General features: G+C 39.7%; 1 protein-coding gene across 1 annotated transcript in view; it reads right to left on the bottom strand.

Annotated features, from left to right (window-relative positions):
* SCFD2 (sec1 family domain containing 2) overlaps positions 1-19,726 on the bottom strand; it is a 170,564-nt gene that overhangs the window by 105,163 nt on the left and 45,675 nt on the right. The window contains exon 5 of the mRNA XM_066632539.1: positions 2,649-2,898. Within this exon, the coding sequence (XP_066488636.1) occupies positions 2,649-2,898 (250 nt within the window). The remainder of the gene's footprint in view (positions 1-2,648; positions 2,899-19,726) is intronic.

Below are 19,726 nucleotides of genomic sequence, written 5' to 3'. Positions count from 1 at the left end.
TGGGGTCCAGAAAATTTCTTCCGGGGGCCACATTCAGTCCGCGGGCCTTCTGTTCAACACCCTTGAACTAGCCTCTGTAGATGAGTACAGCAGTTTTATTCCTTTTCAATATGTTACTGAGCAGTTCTCATCTTTAAACTAAGCAAAATCTGTGCCATTGACACCAAGAAGAATATTGCTATCCTGCCTCACATGAGTCATCTCAAGAACTACAAAGTGCACTGACAAGGCCATCATGTTGCTTCCCATTTAATTAGCTAATACTTATGTCATTTCAATAAAAGAGTCAGTGTTCATTTTAGACATGTTTCTATTGCAGTCCCAGACAGGGCAGATCTTTAAGTGCAAAATGTTGCGGTTTACTGAACATGCTTCTTGAATTATTTTTTTACTGTCCAAAACCAACATTACATTGATCAATTGGAAGAAAACTATTTCACAAGGTGAACACAGCCAATATCTAACAGCAGCAGTAACACTTTCTCAGATTCAATATGAACCATCAGCATTTCCAATGGTGCATAAATAAAAAGACATAGCCAATACCTGGATTCAGTCCTAATTACTTGGAGTAGATTTCTGCTTGTAGGACAAGGTTTACTCCCTTCTTCCTGCTGCAAGCTCCACCTCTTGACAATCTATTCCAGAAGGCAGTGGCAGCTTTAGGGTTTGCATCATCCAGTGCAGGAGACCAAGTGTCACCCCCATGATAGACCTCCTCCTATGCAATGGGCAGGGCAATGCCCCAGGCAGGGGGCAAGGTGATGCACCACTGACCTGCCCCGCTGGGTTTTTTGGCTATAACGTTTTATAGAACAAACATAATTTCAATGTGGTTTGTTTCATTGCATTCTGCATGAAATTCAGCGTCAAATGATATATAACCAAGATACCAAAATACCAAGATTTAAACAACCTTGGCCAGTAGTGGTATCACCTCCCCATGCATGCCACTTCAATGTGGTCCGCACCCCACTAGCGATGCCACTGTTCAAGGGTTTGAGGCCCCTCTAGAATGGCACAGGATGTGCCATGGCAGGCGACAACAGAAAGGGAAAGCAGGCAACAGTCAGGGACAAATATGGTTGACCTCATGTCACATCTGCTGTGAAATGTAGCACACAGCAGGGGAGCTGAACAGGAAAGGAGGAACTGGCAAATACAGTGGATCCCCCTTGCACCCAAAACTCCATTCCTTGGGCCTCTTCCCTAGTAACCTTTTGGAAACTCATGAAGACTGTTTTGTTCAGACAGGCCTTCAATATTGGTTAATGTGTTCTTCCATAGTTCTTGGTTTTATCTAGCTCTGTGGCCAACTGTGTTTTGAGCTGGTTTTTGTGCCACTCACTTTTAATCATGTTGTGTTTATTGTATTTTTGATAAGCTTGTAAACTGCAGTGGGGAACACTTCAGGCCAAAAATAGCCATCTAAAAAAAAAAACTGCAGAAAGAATAGAATCAGGATTTTTTTGCATCCCGGGAAAACATCAGTAAAAGTGGCTCCTATTTTAGAGCTGCACTAGTTACCTACATGCAACCTCTATTTGACTTTCCCCACTTCCTCAGCTAATTCCAGAAAGCAACAATACACTCTGTTTGACCAATGTTTGCCTTTGTCCATTGTTCTCCCCAGGTTGTTCACCTTTAAAACCCTTGTTCACCTTGTTCAACTTGCAAACTTGGTTGCAAATGTTCTGCAGCAGAGGTTCTCAAACTGGAGCATTGTGATGTCCCAGCTGGAGGACTTCTGCCTATATTCCTTTAAGGAGTGGGGAGGGTTGAATGCAGTGCTGTGATCCCCAGGACTGCACCGCTTTCGGGGGGCAGGGGCTTCCTTGTTCTCACACAAGGTAGCAGCAAGCTCCTGGGAGTGCGGGGAGCCCCGCGGAAGCCTCTACAACAGTGGTTCTCACACATTTAACATCGGGACACACTTTTTAGAATGAGAATCTGTCAGGACCCACCAGAAGTGATGTCACGACCGGAAGTCATGACCGGAAGGATGACATCATCAAGCAGGAAAAGTTTTGACAATCCTAGGCTGCAATCCTACCCTCACTTACCCAGGAGTAAGTCCCTTTGACTATCATTGTTAAAAGAATTTACATAGTAGCTTGTTGAAAGTACAGGTCTGTAACATTTCCCCAAATGCAGTCACATACCATGAGAACATCAAATCTAATATATTAAAAAGAAAATATTGAACTGAATGGGGACCCACCTGAAATTGGCTCATGACCCACCTAGTGGGTCCTGACCCATAGTTTGAGAAACACTGCTCTATAGGGCTCCTCAAGCTGTGGAGACTGAAGAGAACAATCACGACCCACTTCCAGTTTCGCCTGTTGCTGCCTTGTGATTGTGTTGCTGCATTCCTCCCTTCGCTTCGCTGCATTCCCCCCTCCACTGCCAAGACTTACCTCGGGAGTTTTAGAACCCCTGTACTATAGGGTCTTAGTAGCCTTACCTGGACCTCCAACAGGATATGAATGTGATAACCAGTCATATCCTGCATGCCTTTGCACAAAGAGACTATTTTTAGTGAGTGCTGAAATTCTTTGATTTCATTTATGTCTGAAAAGGTCTTCTATTTGAACTGTAAAGGAAATATACGCTTCATACAACCTTCTCAGGAAGTATACACTTACCAGTTATTTTCTGGAGTAAGGCAGATAACTCGGGTTCATCACAAATAGAACGGACAAGAGCCTTCTTCACTTCTCCTTCAGCTTCATCTAATTCTTTTCCTGGTTTGATCTCCCCAACTATAGAATAAATGTACACCAGCAATATGAGGAGGTCTTCAGAAGTATAATCATCATCTGTTCTGTTGCTATGAGTTTTGATGATTGGCAGTAATTCACTCAGGACACTGGGCAATGCTGACTCTCCAATATTCTGAAAGTGGGAGAAAAAAAGAGCCCGTCATTGTCACAGTATAAAATAGCCTTTTGCCAAGACAACTACAGATATCTTCTGGAAGAAGGCCTAAAAACTCTTCCAATGATTTTGGAGACATCAATTCAAATCTCTGCCCATTACAAACCCTCATTGTCTTTATGCTTCCACCTCATTGCTGAAGGGCAGTACAGAAACTCATAAAATACTTTGTGGCAGTTCAGGGCTTCCTGTTGATTTCTTTTTAAAATCAGGAGTTAGATTTATAATTATTTGAACAGCAAATGGGTATGTGCTTGAGAACTTTTTAGTGGCCTCCCATAGGAACCAGAGCGAGAAAGAGATTGTATTTCAACCACCATTTTAGCCCTTGCACCTGAATCTTCTTGGCTGTAGGTAAAAAGAAGGAGTACCAGTCACAGCTGCAAATGTGTCGAAATATGTTCGTTTTGATGAAGCTGCATCTCTTTTAGCATGGAACAGAATTAAGGAATCATCAGGGTACTGAAATCCAATTTCCTAATCTGGGTAAGAGAACCTTATACTTAAAGGATCTCATCCAAAAACCTTAAGGGAAACTGTAAGATTCCCATCACTAGAGAGCCCCCAAACTACTCTTTTAGTTTAAAATAAATTAAAGTTAATATTAGAATCAGGGTGGAGTGCACTTTGTACTACAGCAATCATGAATGCAAAATTTTGCCACCGGTATATATTAAACAAACTTGCATGGCCTCATTACTTCTACACAGTTTGATCAGCTCTGCTCCTTATAGGAAGGAGAAAGGAGGCTTATAAGGCTCTAAAGCAGGGGTCTCCAAACTTTTCAGCCGAAGGGCTGCATCAAATATCTGGCACGGTGTCGAGGGCCGGAAACAAAAAAGAAATATAAAGTTTAAATAAATACATTAGAGATGGAACTTAGATGAATGACTGAAATGAATGAATGGGCTCAAATGTCCAGGATTTCTCCAAGCACCAACACAGCCCAAGAAATAAAGCACACACACTTAAATGGACCCTCATTCCCCCACCCCACAAGCACAACTCTGGTTGTGTTTGGTCAACTGGGCCAGAGGCTCTCAGGGGATCAGAGACTGGCCGTGGGCCGGATAGAGGCTCTCCGTGGGCTGCATCTGGTCCTCAGGCCGGGGTTTGGAGACCCCTGCTCTAAAGCCTTGATTCAGCAAGGACTTCTAAGATTTCAACAGGCACCGACTACCCAAACTTAATCTCCACTATCTAGCACAGTGATTTTCAACCTTTTTCATCTCATGGCATACTGACAAGGCACAAAAGCTGTCAAGGTGCACCAACAGTTTTTTGATGATCGATAAGGCACATTGCACTGACGGCAGGGGTTCACATCCCCCAGTGGCCCTACTAACAAATGATCCTCCTCCAAATTCCCATGGCACACCTGCAGACCATCTATGGCACCCCAGTGTGCCATGGCACATTGGTTGAAAATGACTGATCTAGCATAATAAAAAGATGTCACTTTTAGATGTCAACTTTAAACACACTACTATTTCATTTGAGCCAAATTCCCACAACCTAGGGTCAAACTAAATCTGTGAACACGTTCTATGATCTAGAATGTGCAAGTGCCTCTTTGAGCTATTTTTAAATATGTATTAGTTAAATAGCATAGTCAGAGACCAAAATGATTCAAAACTGTGGTAAAGGGTAGGAGAGCCCTAGGATTTTGTCCCTGCTGTAATTCTAATCCCTTGAATACCATTTTAAATGAGGGGAAAAAACAATTTTGCACTGGTTTTCAATAGAAGGGCTTTTACTACCAAAATAAAATATTGTGGAGGGAAGCTAGCAGGATCAGAACTGTAGACAGAGCAAAGCCCTAGAGCTCCTACCCCTTTTCATTATTGAGCTTCGTTTCAGCCCAATTTAAGAACAAAACAAACAAACAAAAAAATAAAGACAAAAAAACAAAAATTACTCAAAAAGACACTTATGCATTCTGGGTCACCTCTAGTTTGCCTTTTTGTGGATTACATGGGGACAGACATGAGGAGGAACACTCAGTACAGTACTGTAGAACTGTTCCAGATATGTAGATATGGATTCTATCAATGAAACGAGGCCACTGGGAGCCTGACATAAGCAGCCCTGAACTTTTCAAAGAGCAGAATATTAGTATAATAAATAAGCACACATTTTCTTCCAAAAGATGTGGCTGCAGTCCAGCGTTCCAGACATGCTACATAGAAGGACAGACTCATCATTTCTCTTAAGTATTGTGTACGATCAAATGGTGTAATTTAGACACTAGGTTTTCTGGCTGCCTGGATCTATTTAACACAAGTATCCCAAAGTGACATTTTCTGCATAGTGGTAATTTCACAGGACACAGGAAATACATGGTAAGCACTAGAGTTTAAAATCTGTAAACACAGACACACAAATTCAATATTCTGCAACCTGTATATATTGAACATTTTTTTCCAGTTTCATAAAGAAAGTTCAATAGGTATACAGTACATTCAAACCTGGATAATATTTATTACATGCAGTTATAAACTTTTGGAAACTTTTTTTCTTATTAGACAGGCAGTATAAAACTGCCTTGGGGACCCACTGGGGAGAAAGGTCGGAAACAAATAGAATGAATGAAACACAGTAATAATATAAAATATAATACAAAGTTGTTGTTGACAGGCATTTGAATAATGGGGGGTTTACCTTTGCAATTTTGAACTGGTGCCATTTGCCATAAGGCTGAGGGATGGAACAAGTTACAAATTAACATAAAAAATAAACTAAAAAAAATGACATAAAAAAACTCCAAACACTGAAATGGATCGTTTTGTGTAAATAAGTCAGCTGGACTTCAATACATGTGAAATACAGAATAAACCAACTCCTTCAGAGTGCAAGAGGCCAAAGAGAATTGGAAAACCTTCCTCCAACGCAACTCTTGAGCAGTTTGCCACTAGCCACCTCTTAATGATTTGTAAGGGCAGAAAGCACTCCTAAATCAATCAGTTATACTGATTGAACAGCCCTTAAAACACAACTTTTAAAAATGTAACTACCCGTGACCCAAATTTCCTGCTGGTTATGTTGGCCTCAGGTTAGCCTTGTTTGTCTATCATCAAGGGGACCAGTAAAAATAATAAAAAGAGGGTCAATTCTGAGTCTTCCAAGCCTCCATAAAAACATTCACACTACCGAGGGTGGTTCCATCCAAAATGACTCTACTACCCTGTCTTCATTTATGTTGCTTGGCTATACAGTATTAACAAGATGCTAGAGACATTTCCCCCTTTGTCCTCTTTTGCTCTTCTCTTACTAACATGATTGTATTAAAATGGAAATGCGGAATAATCTACCACTCCTAAAGTAAGATCAGTGAAGTCAATTTGTCAACTTCTACAGATGATCTTTGTTTTGGCAAACGAAGACACAAGTGAAAGAATAGATCTTTAAAAAGAAAGCAAGCAAAGCTATTTTGCAAAAGTTATGCTCAACTCTAAACTCAAAATTCTACATTACTGAGCAAAGAACAGTATCCTAATCATAAAAAGGCACTTTAGATTTTTATAGAACCATATAATGTTACAGCTCATACATAAAGTACCATTCATTTGCAGAAAGCTGCTATGAGCTTGTGCAGAAGACACTACATTTTGTAGCATTTGCCTAGGTGTCCATGTATCCTCACAGAAGGGATACTTAAACTGAAAATTACGCATATAGATAAATACAAAAATCTGTAATCAATTCTTCAAAAGTATGCACACCTGGACTTGCTAACAGATTTTTGCCACAGCTTATCCAAAGTTCTTAACAATGCCCACATCAACTGTCCTAAAACAGTCCTCCCACAAATCCAAATTCACAACCTGCAATATAAATTGGGAGCTTTGGCTAAATAACAAGGCCACCTGATCTAGCACTTCATTCAAGTCATATAATAAATCTGTCAATGATTTTTAAGAAAAAAATGAGGCTGCATTTAGGGTTAGTGCCAGGTTGAAGAGGATCTTGGCACAAAGGCCTGCACTGTGCCATACTGAAAGCCTGATGGTGTGTTGGGCTCCTCCCCCCGATGACTGCATGGCAGGGCAGCAGCTGTTCAGAGCTGTCCTTCACAACAGTGATGCTGGCCACTGCCATTGTTTTTAACGACAATTCAGTGTGTCCATCCTATCAGGGCATCACCACAACACAGCGATGAGATGACCACATTGCATTGTTTTCCAAATGATGGCAGCAGCCAAGGCACAACTCCACATACTGTTGCAGCTGAGAGTCACAGTACTAGAAATTGGGCACTGGGAAAGGTGGCCAGGTGGGACTGTAGGGCTAGTGATGGTCCCGAGACCTTGACCATATCCAGCTTGGCTGACCCCACAAACTATCCATGGCTGCATTGTGCCAAGTGAGTTTGATTTATAAGTTATTTTAAACTAGGAGTTGCAGGATAGCATTTACTAAGGGCACAATTCTAACCAGGTCTACTCAGAAGTAAGTCCTATTTTGTTCAATGGAGCTTACTCTTAGGAAAGTGTGGTTAGGATTGCAGCCTAAGCTACTGAAGATGGCTGACAGCCTAGATGACCCTGAGAAATCTATTCTTACAAGCATATGACTATTATGAATAGACTTTTTGTCGGAAAATATATCAGGCAGGCACCCCGAGTAGCAAGTTGAAAATAGAAGCCACAAATGACAGCATTTGTAGAAACAAAGTCATTTGATTACATCCCTCACAGCTAGAACTTCAGTTTCATGTAATACTAGGACAGAGCTGTGCAAACTGTGGCCTAGGTGCTGGATCTGATGTTCACATGGATCCATCTGCCCAGTGAGCAGACCTTTTGGTTCTGCTCGGGTGCCACAAAACGTCCTCGTTTGGAGGACAGGGACCCTCTGGGCAGTCGTGTCTGCCCAGTTGTCCTGTTGCACAGCTTTCTGGGATGCCGGGCAGACAACGGAACTGCCCCAAGTGTCCCTGTCCTCTGAAAGAGGAGGACGTCGTGCGGCACCTGGGTAAAACACTCAGATGCGGTCTGGATGGGAACTGCTTTCTGGGCGTGCAGCGGGTGCAACTTTGAGCAACGCTGAACTAGGACATGTTGTGGGAACAAAGACATGAACTACATGAAAGAGACAATCTCTAGTTGCACATCATGATTGAAACTTTTTTTTTTTTTTAATTTCCCAGACTTCCTCATTTGAGATATTTTTATGCTACTGTTTTGGGTTTGTTGTTTTATTTACCCCTGCTAATTGGGTAAGAGGCACTTTTTCAAGTGGGTGCTCCTTTTTTTAGCAGGGGGAGAGTAACTGGCCCACCTCACCCCAGCACTGTCTGTTCTAGTGGCTGTCTGCTGGTATTCCTTAGCATCTTTTTAGATTGTGAGCCCTTTTGGGACAGGGAGCCAGTTAGTTATTTGATTTTTCTCTGTAAACCGCTTTGTGAACGTTCAGTTGAAAAGCGGTATATAAATACTGTTAATTAAAAATTTATTGTTTGAGATTTTATTTAAAATATTTGTATACTGCCTTTCAACTGAACAAATGCAAAGTTTGCAATCTTATTTCCTAGAAATAAGCCCCACTGGAGACAACGGAACTGAACAGACATGCATACGATTGCACTAAATGTGACTTATATAGCAATGTAAGATGGTTTCTTGTTCTCAGAGGACTCACAATCAAAAAAAAAAGCAGCCACCGGAAAACACACTATGCTGGTGAGAAGACAGACAGTTGCTATCCCCCTGCTTAATGTAAGAGAATTACCACTTAAAAAATTGCCTCTTTTTCATATGAACTGCACGGGAAACACATAATGACAGGTAGTATATAAATTTTCCAAACAAAAATAATGTATTATCGTTGAACAAACAAACAGAAAAGGTTACTTACTTTTGACAAGGGTGGGAAAGAAGAAGTCATTTCACCAGAGGGATATCTTAAGTGTGACTTCAGATGAATTTCCTGTTTTTAAAACAGGATCGCCTATTGTTTTCAAATTCAGTGAAATTTATATTCCAAAAAAGGAAAAATATATATACACTTTTGCCTTGAAATGAATGCCCAAATGCCCACCAGTTTAAGCAGAGATATTGAGATCCCTCTTGGATTAAGCTGCACTACTGAATACCCTGGTGCTGATTTATTGCTACTTCGGGGTGGGTTAAAAAAAAAAAAAACTTTTGCACACGAGTCACTCCGATCATCCCTTTCTGAGTTGCATTTTCCTGCCTTTGTAAACTTTTAGGTTCTTCATTGTTCTTACTACTTCTGAGTTGAATCTGTCAATTTCTGTTACTGATTTTATTCTGTCATAAATGGATGGTTTGAACAAAAAGGATTATTAACCCATTTCTGCCCAGCCCACAGGTGTACACATTTGATCCCTGTTGCAAAGTTGGGCAGAAATGGCTTAAATATCAACAGTTGCCAGATGCCAAATTATCTAAACTAGGGGCCTCCAAACTATGTCCTGCGGTGCATCGAAAAAATCCACTTGGGTGCAGCAGTGGCAAAGCCTTACTGTTCCACCCCACTGCCTCCCACTCAATCTTTGTAGAAACTCAGCTGTGCAAACTGCTGAAGCCTCTGCGCCCCAATTTCACAGGGGAAGTGGCTGCCCAATGCAAATTTCTTCAAAGATCAGCATGAAGATAGGAGGTGGCAAGGCAGAAGATCGCCACATTGTGCCCAAGAGAATGTTCTTAGTGGGCCATAACTTGGAGGCCCTGATCTAAACACACACAGAAAGACACACACACACACTTCACGAAGTTTCTTAAAAACTGTGCTCATGAGCCATATATGATTATGTTCATGACCAACCAAACATAAATCTTCAGTTATTTTGTTAGAGTTTAATGGTTTTGTGGGGAACAAACAGGAATAGGATGTTGAAACATACTTTGATCAAAAACGAAATAAACAGTAAGGATTTTAGTCTATAACTAACCAGGGTTCAAGTTCTTGGGATTTCTCACTGTGAGGGCCTGGATCATGCACCACAGCAGCTGGTATTGATATCAGAGACCTGACCAGCTCCTCTCTCTCCAAGTCAGAGTCCTGGTTGTCACTCAAGGTCAATGCTATGACACCACCTTTTGAAGCAGGAACAACATGATGCTGATGCAAAGATACTGTTTCAAAGAGCCCAGCAGAGCAACAGCCAATCAACTCCCTGATCTACCATTCTGGATCCTGTAGTTTGGCTCTACATTGTTATGGAATTTGGGCACAGCTGATTCATGGATTAGTTGTTCCAAGGAACAATATCCTAGCAACACTGAAATCTAAAAGGAATTCAAGATGCCATCAGCTGCTGAATGGCACCATGAAACATGAAAGGAAAACCCCTGAAGTCAGCATGACCATTAAAACTATTCCATATTGTAATCAATCATGTAGTGCGCTTCCAATGTTCAAAGCACTTCACATACGTTCTCTCACTAATCCAAAAACATGTTGAGTCATATTATCTTCACATTACAGGCAGGAGACAGAGCTCAATCCTATGCATGTCTACTCAGAAGTAAACCCCATTATAGTCAATGGGGCTTACTCACAGATAGGTATGGATAGGATTGCAGCCTGAGGCTGAGAGATAATGGCTTGCTTCATCCTTGTAAATTCATAGCTGAAGTGGCATTTGAACCAAAGACTTCCTTGCTTACAACTCACACCTCCAGATGATAAGAAACAGTACATTTTAAAACCAAATTATTGGGAATTGATCTGAGGTGATGGCACTGTCAACAAACATATTACATTGTGCTTAGTTGTTGAAAATAAGACTACAGATGTTTGAGTATCTTTTCTTTTTTTAAGCTGTAAATTAAATCTCCAAAAAGTAATCAGTGTAGGGAAATGGTACTGTCTGTCCTGGGCGTACTTGTTCCTGCTTCAATTGAATTCTAATTTTTTCAGCTATAAAATAAAATTAATGGTAGGTGGTCTGCTATCACTGCACAAAAGGAGCGTTTTAATTAGCCAAGAGCACTGAAAAAGATTATTGAGCAAATACTGGCAAATCTTCAAACGAGAGCACATGCTGTCCATTTTCTTCACAATGAAAAAGTTCTTAAGAAAGATTTTGAAAAAGATTTGCCTCCCCACTTGAAGCCCCCATCCGTAATGTTTATGTAAGTGAGGGATATAAATCTTTTTCAAATGAACCCCACTGTTCTTGAACCAGACTCCTTGTTATAAACTGCCTGTTTCCGTTTTGCCTGCTTAAGCAAGCAATGCAGAGCCTTGCCCTGAACACACTGGAACTAATTTAATGTGTTCCAGGTTTGATCCCCACTCCATTCTCCCAGCTTTTATGGGTAGATTTTACACAGTGGATTACTGCTGACTTTAACAATGATTCATGTGATAAGTGGGGCTTGATTTGTTTTGCCATCACAGAAAATGGGCACTGGCCACAAAAATGCCACCAGCCGCCCTTAAAAATGAAACAACCCCAATTCCAAATAAAGGAATGCAAAACACAAGAAACCCAAATCCCAGAAGAAAATGACTCCAACACTCTTAAAAGGGGTTAAGCCTTATTGTCTTAGTACAAATGGGAGAGAAGATCTTGAGGAAGGCTGTATTTGATGTGGAAACAAGCCAACAAACAGACATTATGTTAAAGTGATTTTGTACAAAAGAATTCAAGCTTGCTGTTCACAACACAAAAGGAGGACCACAGGAGACAAACAGACCAAATCAGAATTCTTTGCTCTGGTTCAGATTCTGCTCCTTATTTTTTCTCATCAATGCTTATTTAAAAAGGCAAATTAAAAGTAATTTTGTTAACACACACTTGAACATCAAATAGATTGCATAATGGAAGGGACATTAAGTGTGGCATGATAAAGTTTGAACTGTGGTTACCCATTTTTAATCATCTCATTCTGGCTCTCTTTCACACACAATGTGAAAAAGACTATGTCCCAGAACCACCATTCAGAGCGCGATACCATAGTCTTCGGAGACTGAAGCTTGCCAACTAAGTACTAAGTGAAAGGCATGTGTTCTTATGCAGATGCAATCTGGTTTACAGTGAATATTACACCTCCCTAAAAGCAACAGTAGATGGCAGTATTGCATCAGGCTGTTCACTTGACATTAAAACACAAAACAAAAACGTGGATGTAGTTTGGAGAGATGGAAGATTCCTCCATATTCAGTCACGTCACAATAATTTTCCAAATGCAACCAAACTGCTGTTTGACCATAGCAAGAAGTTACTCTCTCCTTTTGCTTCAATTACAGGAACCATACTTGTAAACTTTAACATATAACTCAGAGGTTAATTATTGTACTCATACTTCCCACCCTTAAAAAATAATCCTGTGACAAACTTGGAATGAATTAATTCTAGCTCTTAAGAAAAAGGACACTGAACAACATTCTTGAAATAAAAAGCCATCCTTTACCAAGTGTAAAGATGTCCAAAGGCTCTATGTAGACAAATGTTAACAACAAATGTAGCAATTTTCTTCTCTATAATGGAGTCATTTTATACTCGATAACCTTGGCAGAAGTATTAAGCAAGGAAACAAACTGGCATTAGTAAGAAGCACCATCTCCAATGCTTTTCATTCCCTTCGGGGAAGCAATTTAAAGAAGAAAAAAACACCCCCAAAACCTCGTTGCCAGGTCTTGACACTAGAATCAGTCTACTGTGGAGTCTCTATAATGGACAAAGGGCATATGTTCTAGTACAAACAGTAACGCTTAGTCTTCCTTATTTCTGTAGGGCTAATTGGTTGATGGGGTCTTTTTTCTGGTCTCTGATCCCTTGAAGATTTTAAAGGAAAGAAAATAACCATTAGAGTATTAAAACCACAAAATTTCTTTAACAAATCGTGATTATAAAAAAGAAAACGGCTAAAAGAACATCACAGGAACACAAAGATAACCAAGAAGAAAACAGTACACTTAAAAAAATTATTTAAGAGTTACTTTATGCCTTTAGAAATCGAATGTAAGCACGTTCAGTTCCACAGTACTTGGGACAGGGAGAGAGAGAAAATACCAAGGATCTGATCCATCTGCAGTCGTGGGTACAAAATCACATGTAAATCACAATTTGCAACGCAATGCAGGTGAGGATGTGCATGTAGATAGTTTCTACAAAATTGGGTTTCTACAAAATTACAATCCTATGCACTCATTCCTTAGAGTAAGCCCCACTGAACTCAATGGGACATACTTTTGAGTGGACATGCACAGCTGCATAGGATTTGGCCTACAGTCTCAGTCAATTGGACTTACTTCCAGCTGTGGATAGGATTGCAGCCCTAGTTACACATCAGTTGACCTACCGAGACTTACTGCAGATAACCAACTGTGTGCATCTCAGAGTAGACTTCATTCATCTGTACTGCATTACTTCACATTTCCATACACATTCTTCCCAAACTAGACATGTGCAACTACACACAACTAGAGCAGGAACTGGGTAAGAGTCATGGTGCTGACAGTTCATGAAACTGCAAGGAATATTGGCCATGGTACTTGGACAAGAAGGATACATTCCCTTCTTCACTTCCATTCAGAATGAGAGCAATGGGCAGTTAGGCTGTCGAGTAGCCAGTCCTGACCGGCTACTTTGTCATTATGTGATTCTTCATTGTCTGAAATTATGTGGTAAAGAAGCTCTTTTAAGTTAAAAGACAAAAACTGCAGCAATAGCATATCAGGGAAGAAAAAAATTGTTGAATTAGTGAAAGGTAGGAATTTTTAAAAACATATTTATACTTCTCCTATGCAATGATAAACAAACCTCACAGCAATTTAGCACATCACTATTATGCAAGATACTTTTGTGTCCTGATGCAGCCAGAAAAATACGAAGAGTTCCTTTCTGATAGCAACTTCATAGAACAAAGCAACATATTTCCGTATATCTTTGTCAACCAACTAAGAAAATCTTTGCTTCTTTTCCAATCATGGGGAGCAGGATGGAAGAGAAAAGAGGCACAAGCAAAACTTCCTGGTGGCATTTCCTATACTTGAGAGACTAAGGACAAGGATTTGGTGATTGAATCTATTACATTCATTTACAGCTTTCCACTGCCATCTAGTTTCTTTCCTGCAACAATGAAATGCAAGTTGGGTCAGTGAGCATGAATCCTTCAAAGAGGATGCCCAGAGGCCAACTCATTAACAGTAGAGGAAATACAAGTGACAGTGATGTAACATGGTCCGGGCAGCGAAACATTTCCTACATCTATACTGACAAACTTTTCGGGTCCATTATCCCTTTGAAGTTTCTGTATAGAGGTCGGGTTCCAAAGAGCTATGTTTCACATGCCTATTGGTTTATGCCTGCCTAGTGGTTCCCTCCCCCCCCCCAACCGAGGGTAGTACGTCTCTGGGTCATATCACAAACGTCTTTCGAAATATCCTTGAGCATCAAGATTAGCTTGCCAAGGATGGAAGTGGTGAATGCAGTTGGAGACACACAAGTCCAAAACCCTCTTTGGTGCATAGAACCAACTGTGCGATCCTTTGTATTCTGAGCACAATGTTTAAAACTCCAAGTGCAAACGCCTATGCATGAATCGAACTTTTACACTGTTATTGATTATTGTTTTGGAATACATACAAGTCAAAATTTGAAGGGGGGAAAACAGGTACCCAGTTAGAAATTATATTCTTTTTGCAGGTAAAATGCTTAACTTACAATTACTTATAATCACTGCCAGTACGGTATCCACTACAGGTACATGGATTCTGTTCAACATTTCTTCTGTTTCATGCAAATGGCCAAGTGTATGTTAAGTTATGTCTATATGTAGAAACTTTAAAAAAATGAAGGCAAATCCCCCCATTGGTTATTATCTTGCAATATCTTGTCTCTCTACTGAAGCTGGAAGGTGGTCTGTTTCAGCTGAAGTTATGCTGACAGATACCCCTGACATTAACTGAACAGAGACATATGCTTTAATAACCCAAGATCCCAAATATGAGTTGCAAGCACCAAGATAAGTTCTGTGCGTGAACTTTTCAACCTGAGAGTTTTATCAGAAAAAGCTCCTTCACAGGGGCTAATTAAAGACATATTTCTGTCAAGACCTTCACTTCACTCTGGTTTTCATTTTAGACTTCTTGCTGTGTCAAAAGTCATGTCGCAAAAGGGAGTTGAAGTTTATTATTAAACCAGAAGCAAGAGGCTTTTTTTCTTATTTCCTCAGTCTAGCCCCAACTAAACATGCTTCAGGTTTTGGCTTAGTATTCTGCATATTCAAATAAGACTGAGTTGTCTAAACCCAAGGATAAAATGTAAATAGATACCTGAAACAAACTTTAACTTTGCCTTACATAACGAAAGAATGAAGAATTTTTTTAAACTGCTATTCTTCCATGAAGAGGATTTAAAATATAAACAGAGATTGGGTTGAACCAAATGTTCTACCAATTAATTGCTTGCCTTAAGGTAATTTTTCTGAGGAGGGACCAAATAAAGGTTCTTAATCCTACTATTCAGAACTGTTTGCAGTCACTGTTTCACCATAACTTTTCCTCCATTTCCCTCTTTGTTTGATCCTAACTCGTTGTACTCAACGTGATGACATCACAGAGCCAGGAAGGTCTCACCATGTGCTGAAGTCACCAAGCAAAGATGAAGTCTATTAAGAGTAAAAGCAATATTGCCTACATTGGTCACATGGGCAATCCTAACCAATGTCGCAGCAATCCCCAAATGTATGCAGCATTCAGACTTGAGTAGATTGAATATACAATAAGTCCTCACCTAACGTAGTCAATAGGTTTTTGCAAACTGGGATTTTAAGCAAAATAACATATAAAGAAACTAATTTTACCATAAGCTGATATACATAAACAAGAGTTAAGTTTGTATGGCATATTTCTGGTCACAGAAACATCACCAAAATTCTAAATAAAAACTGAAAACCTAATATTAAACAATGAAATAAATGTAAACCATACTATACATTGAAAAATTAATAAAATAAAATTGATAAAAATTTTAAGAAATTATTAAGAAAAAATAAAAACACGATAATTACAGAATTTACCCAATTTAGGCGCACCAATTAAACTAACACGCACATCTTTGGAATGTGAGAGGAAACCAGATTACCTGGAGAAAACCCACAACACTGGGAAAATGAGCAAACTTCACACAGACAATGGCCCCGGCAATGAATCTGTTTTTTTTTCCTTCATCAATGTTATGATGAAACAATACTAAGTGAGGAGTTACAGTACTCCGTTCTCCAGACTGTGGCCAATATTCTTGTATTAAACACACACCATTTTTAAAGAAGACACAATACTTTCCAAAAACATTTTCCCATTGAAAAAAAAAAATCAGTGAGCATGTTTGTTGTTCTGGGGCAAGAGGAAAAAACTAGCATTTGGATTTTTGCATTTCGTTTCAATACAACATTTTTCCAATTTTTTGGCCAGAATCCAAAGAGCTGTGCAAATATGTCTGAAGACTCAAGGGGGTCTTTAATGTTATTTTTCTTTAAAACAGCAGCAGTTCTCCATGCCACTTGACAAACTGTTTCTGAAACTGGGACATTAAAAAACAGTTTGGGATACAGAACGGGAATCAGGTGTTGAAGGGGGGAAAAAAAGAGTAAAATAATTTCAATGAGTTCCTATAGACCTGTAGATCCTTGGGCATGACTAAAGTAGCTCTTTGAAGCCTGATCAATATATCTGGGATTGGAATATTAAATTTAACAGATTCCTATCCGACTCAAAAATTGAGAGGCTAAAGTCATTTCACAAATAGTACAATGGAAATCAAGACGTATTTTTAAGGGAAGAAAGATCAATCAGTGTTGTGATTCAAAAACATGAGGAGACCTTGCAATGCAAAGCAGTCTCTCCCAATTATGTGAAACATGTTCCTGTTATCTTTGGAAGCTTCGCAGCTTCAAAACATTCTCTGCAGTAGAAGCTAACTCAAGGGCATTAGTGCATACTTCCAAGCACAAGAATGTAATGATGTTTTTTGGAAAAGTCTCTAAATGTTCAACAGACGTGGCACACATGTGTCTCTTTATAACATGATGATGTGACTCTAGTTTACTATAATAAAATCAATATGAGATTCTAATCATTCAAAAAATGCCATACAAATATTCAATAAAACCAATTATGCAAATTGGTTTCTTTTCTTCCAGACCACCCTAAAAAAAAATCTAAGCTTTCTGGAGTGACTATCTACACCAAATAAGTGTTTTCTTCAGGAAATATCAAATGATAAAGTCATCTATTACATAAATTATGCAGGACATTCTGTTCCTTCACCATTCCCAGAAATTCACCACTCATCATTTATGCTACAAAAGTAGAAAATATCCATTATTGGGTAAGAGGTTCTACTATTCAGGAAAGCAAATGGAAATGAGAGAGGAAAATTAAATTGAAGGATATACACAGTGTGGGAAGTTGCAATACAATCTTACTCACATTTTTTTAAAAAATCTGTGAGCCTCACTTCTGACAAAGTTAGCTTGGCACAGTGTATCTTCCAGTGTGGCTACTAGCAAAGTTGAGAATATATTGGTTCATGAATACCTCTGTCCAAATGGATTGCCAGGGCTTGCTTACAGCAAGATTTATTCCAAGCTAATGACTCCTTAAGATGCTTTCATCTCCACAGATACAAACACAGATTAACACAGGTTAAACAGATACAAAAGCAGATAAGAGGCAAAGACCATTTGGTTAATTAAAGGTTCTTGAACCTCTTTGCTTCATAAGTGGTCATGCAAACAATCCTATGGTGTTTTCAGATAGGAGCAGAGATTGGATGCAATCACAAATCCACAGACATGAGAGAACAACCCAAGACTCGGAGCAAAGACATTTAGCCAACCTACACTATGAGTGACATCAGTGGCACAGACACTTGTAGAACTCCTCGTTAAGGAACTCTTGGATAAGGAGTGGTGGCACTCTGCTTGTGGAAAGTTCTCCCCAGGGAGATTCTCCAAGGTGCCACTCAAATGCCTTTTTATTCTCTCATACCTTTGAGAAATAATTGGTTTTAGGATACAATCCTATCCACACTTTCCTGTGAGTAAGCCCCATTGACTATAATGGGAGTAGACATGCATAAGATTGGGCTCTCAGTCTGTTTAAGCCTGCTGTTGCTTTCATTTTGCAATTGTTATTTTTGTTCTTTTTATTGTAAGCCACATTGCTTATTTTCTTTCAGCAGAAAACTAACCTAAAAATTGTAACAAGGCAAGCAAGCAAGTTGTCCAGCCCCAGGGAAGGCCAAATTTGCATAAGAAGAAACAATGGCATTTGCCTCACCCACAGGCAATCAACACTCAGACACTGGAACTACAGTGTGGGTAGAGGCCACAAGGAAACAGCTCCCACTCTACTTTGGAAATGTATGTATTAAGCTTTAAAACAAGATTTGTTGTTTTGCTGTTGGATGAGACAAGTGGAGATTATAGGAAGGTGAAACCGAGAAACATCTGGAAGAGTGACCAAAACATTTAGCAGAGCAGTTGAATGAAAACTTGGAACCATATCTAAAATGACTAAATGAAACAGGGAAAAAAGTTATCTACTGGCCAGCGCCAAGAAATAAACTCAGCATTGGACATACATTGCAATACCACAAAAGTGTTAGTGGACTAGTGAAGACAGGATTTTACAAAAAGAGATGGTATAGCTCATGGGTTCTTTCCCCTTTACAATGCTAAGCAGCAGGGATAACATTATAAAAAAGAAGTATCAAAAATTACAGTGGAACTTCTGCCTGGTAACCATGAAGAACAAAGGGACTGAAAAGTCATGGTACGAAAACAAAATCTAAGAAAAATGCGAAAACTGTAACATTCATTTGCTCAATACATATGAAATATAAGCATCCTTTCCCTCTTCTATTGCACCTTTATATGTACTATTGCTTCTTGGGCATCTTCTCCAGTGTACAACATCAAAGATGAAACACAAAACTACATTTCATTAAGCTTTAGTTTTGTGCAAGAACAACCATGTACAGGTTTGGTGGGCCTGCAGCAACCACATATGCAAATCCAGAATTGGAGAAGTATTCTCCAACACAAAGTCCTGGGCAGCTCAATCCTAAAAGTTCTGGATTGAAGGCAGGAAAGTCACTACAGTGTTCAGTGGGCTATCAGGGCAAAACGACCGATGGCCATGCATGGGCAACAGTGACTCAACAAACCTACTCTGTCCCCAGTCAGCAAGTCGGCTGCAGGTGTTATTTGGGGAGGTTCATGGGCGAATTGGGGCAGGGGCAGTTTGGGGCAGGATCTTGGCAACAGACATACACATCAAAATCCTATTCCCACTTCCCAGCAAGAAACCAACCCCCAGAGGTCTCCTTGGACTTAGAGCCAGTGCAAGTCTGAGAAGACCCATTAAAGACCAGGTGGCCTACAAAGAAGTAAGTAAAGTAGACATTTACTTCTCTCTCCTGTGCTGCCTGCTTTTCCTACCACCCATAGCATGCTGCATGCGCTCTGACCCGTGGACTTAATTATCAGTGGGTTTCAGCTGATTCCAGTGAGTTCCAGGAACAGAACCCCTACAGATGCCAAGGTAGGACTGAACCTTTTTGGTTTGCATATTTCAAAGCAATCATATTGATTACTATTCCATGTCCACCATACAGGCTAGAGCGTATCTAGATATTTATTTACACATTTTTATGCTTTATCTCCCAAGCAGGCATTCAAAGTGGTTTACAACAGACAATACAAACATTATAAAAATATAAATATTAAAATTCCTTAAAAACAATATACGAGGGTCGCCCAGAAAGTAATGCACCACATTTTTTTTCTCAGCCTACAGTAAT

The sequence above is a fragment of the Tiliqua scincoides genome, chromosome 6 (genome assembly GCF_035046505.1).
Source record: "Tiliqua scincoides isolate rTilSci1 chromosome 6, rTilSci1.hap2, whole genome shotgun sequence".
NCBI classification, from domain to species: domain Eukaryota; kingdom Metazoa; phylum Chordata; class Lepidosauria; order Squamata; family Scincidae; genus Tiliqua; species Tiliqua scincoides.
Note: the sequence above shows the minus strand (reverse complement) of the source record. Positions and strands in the feature narration are given on the sequence as shown.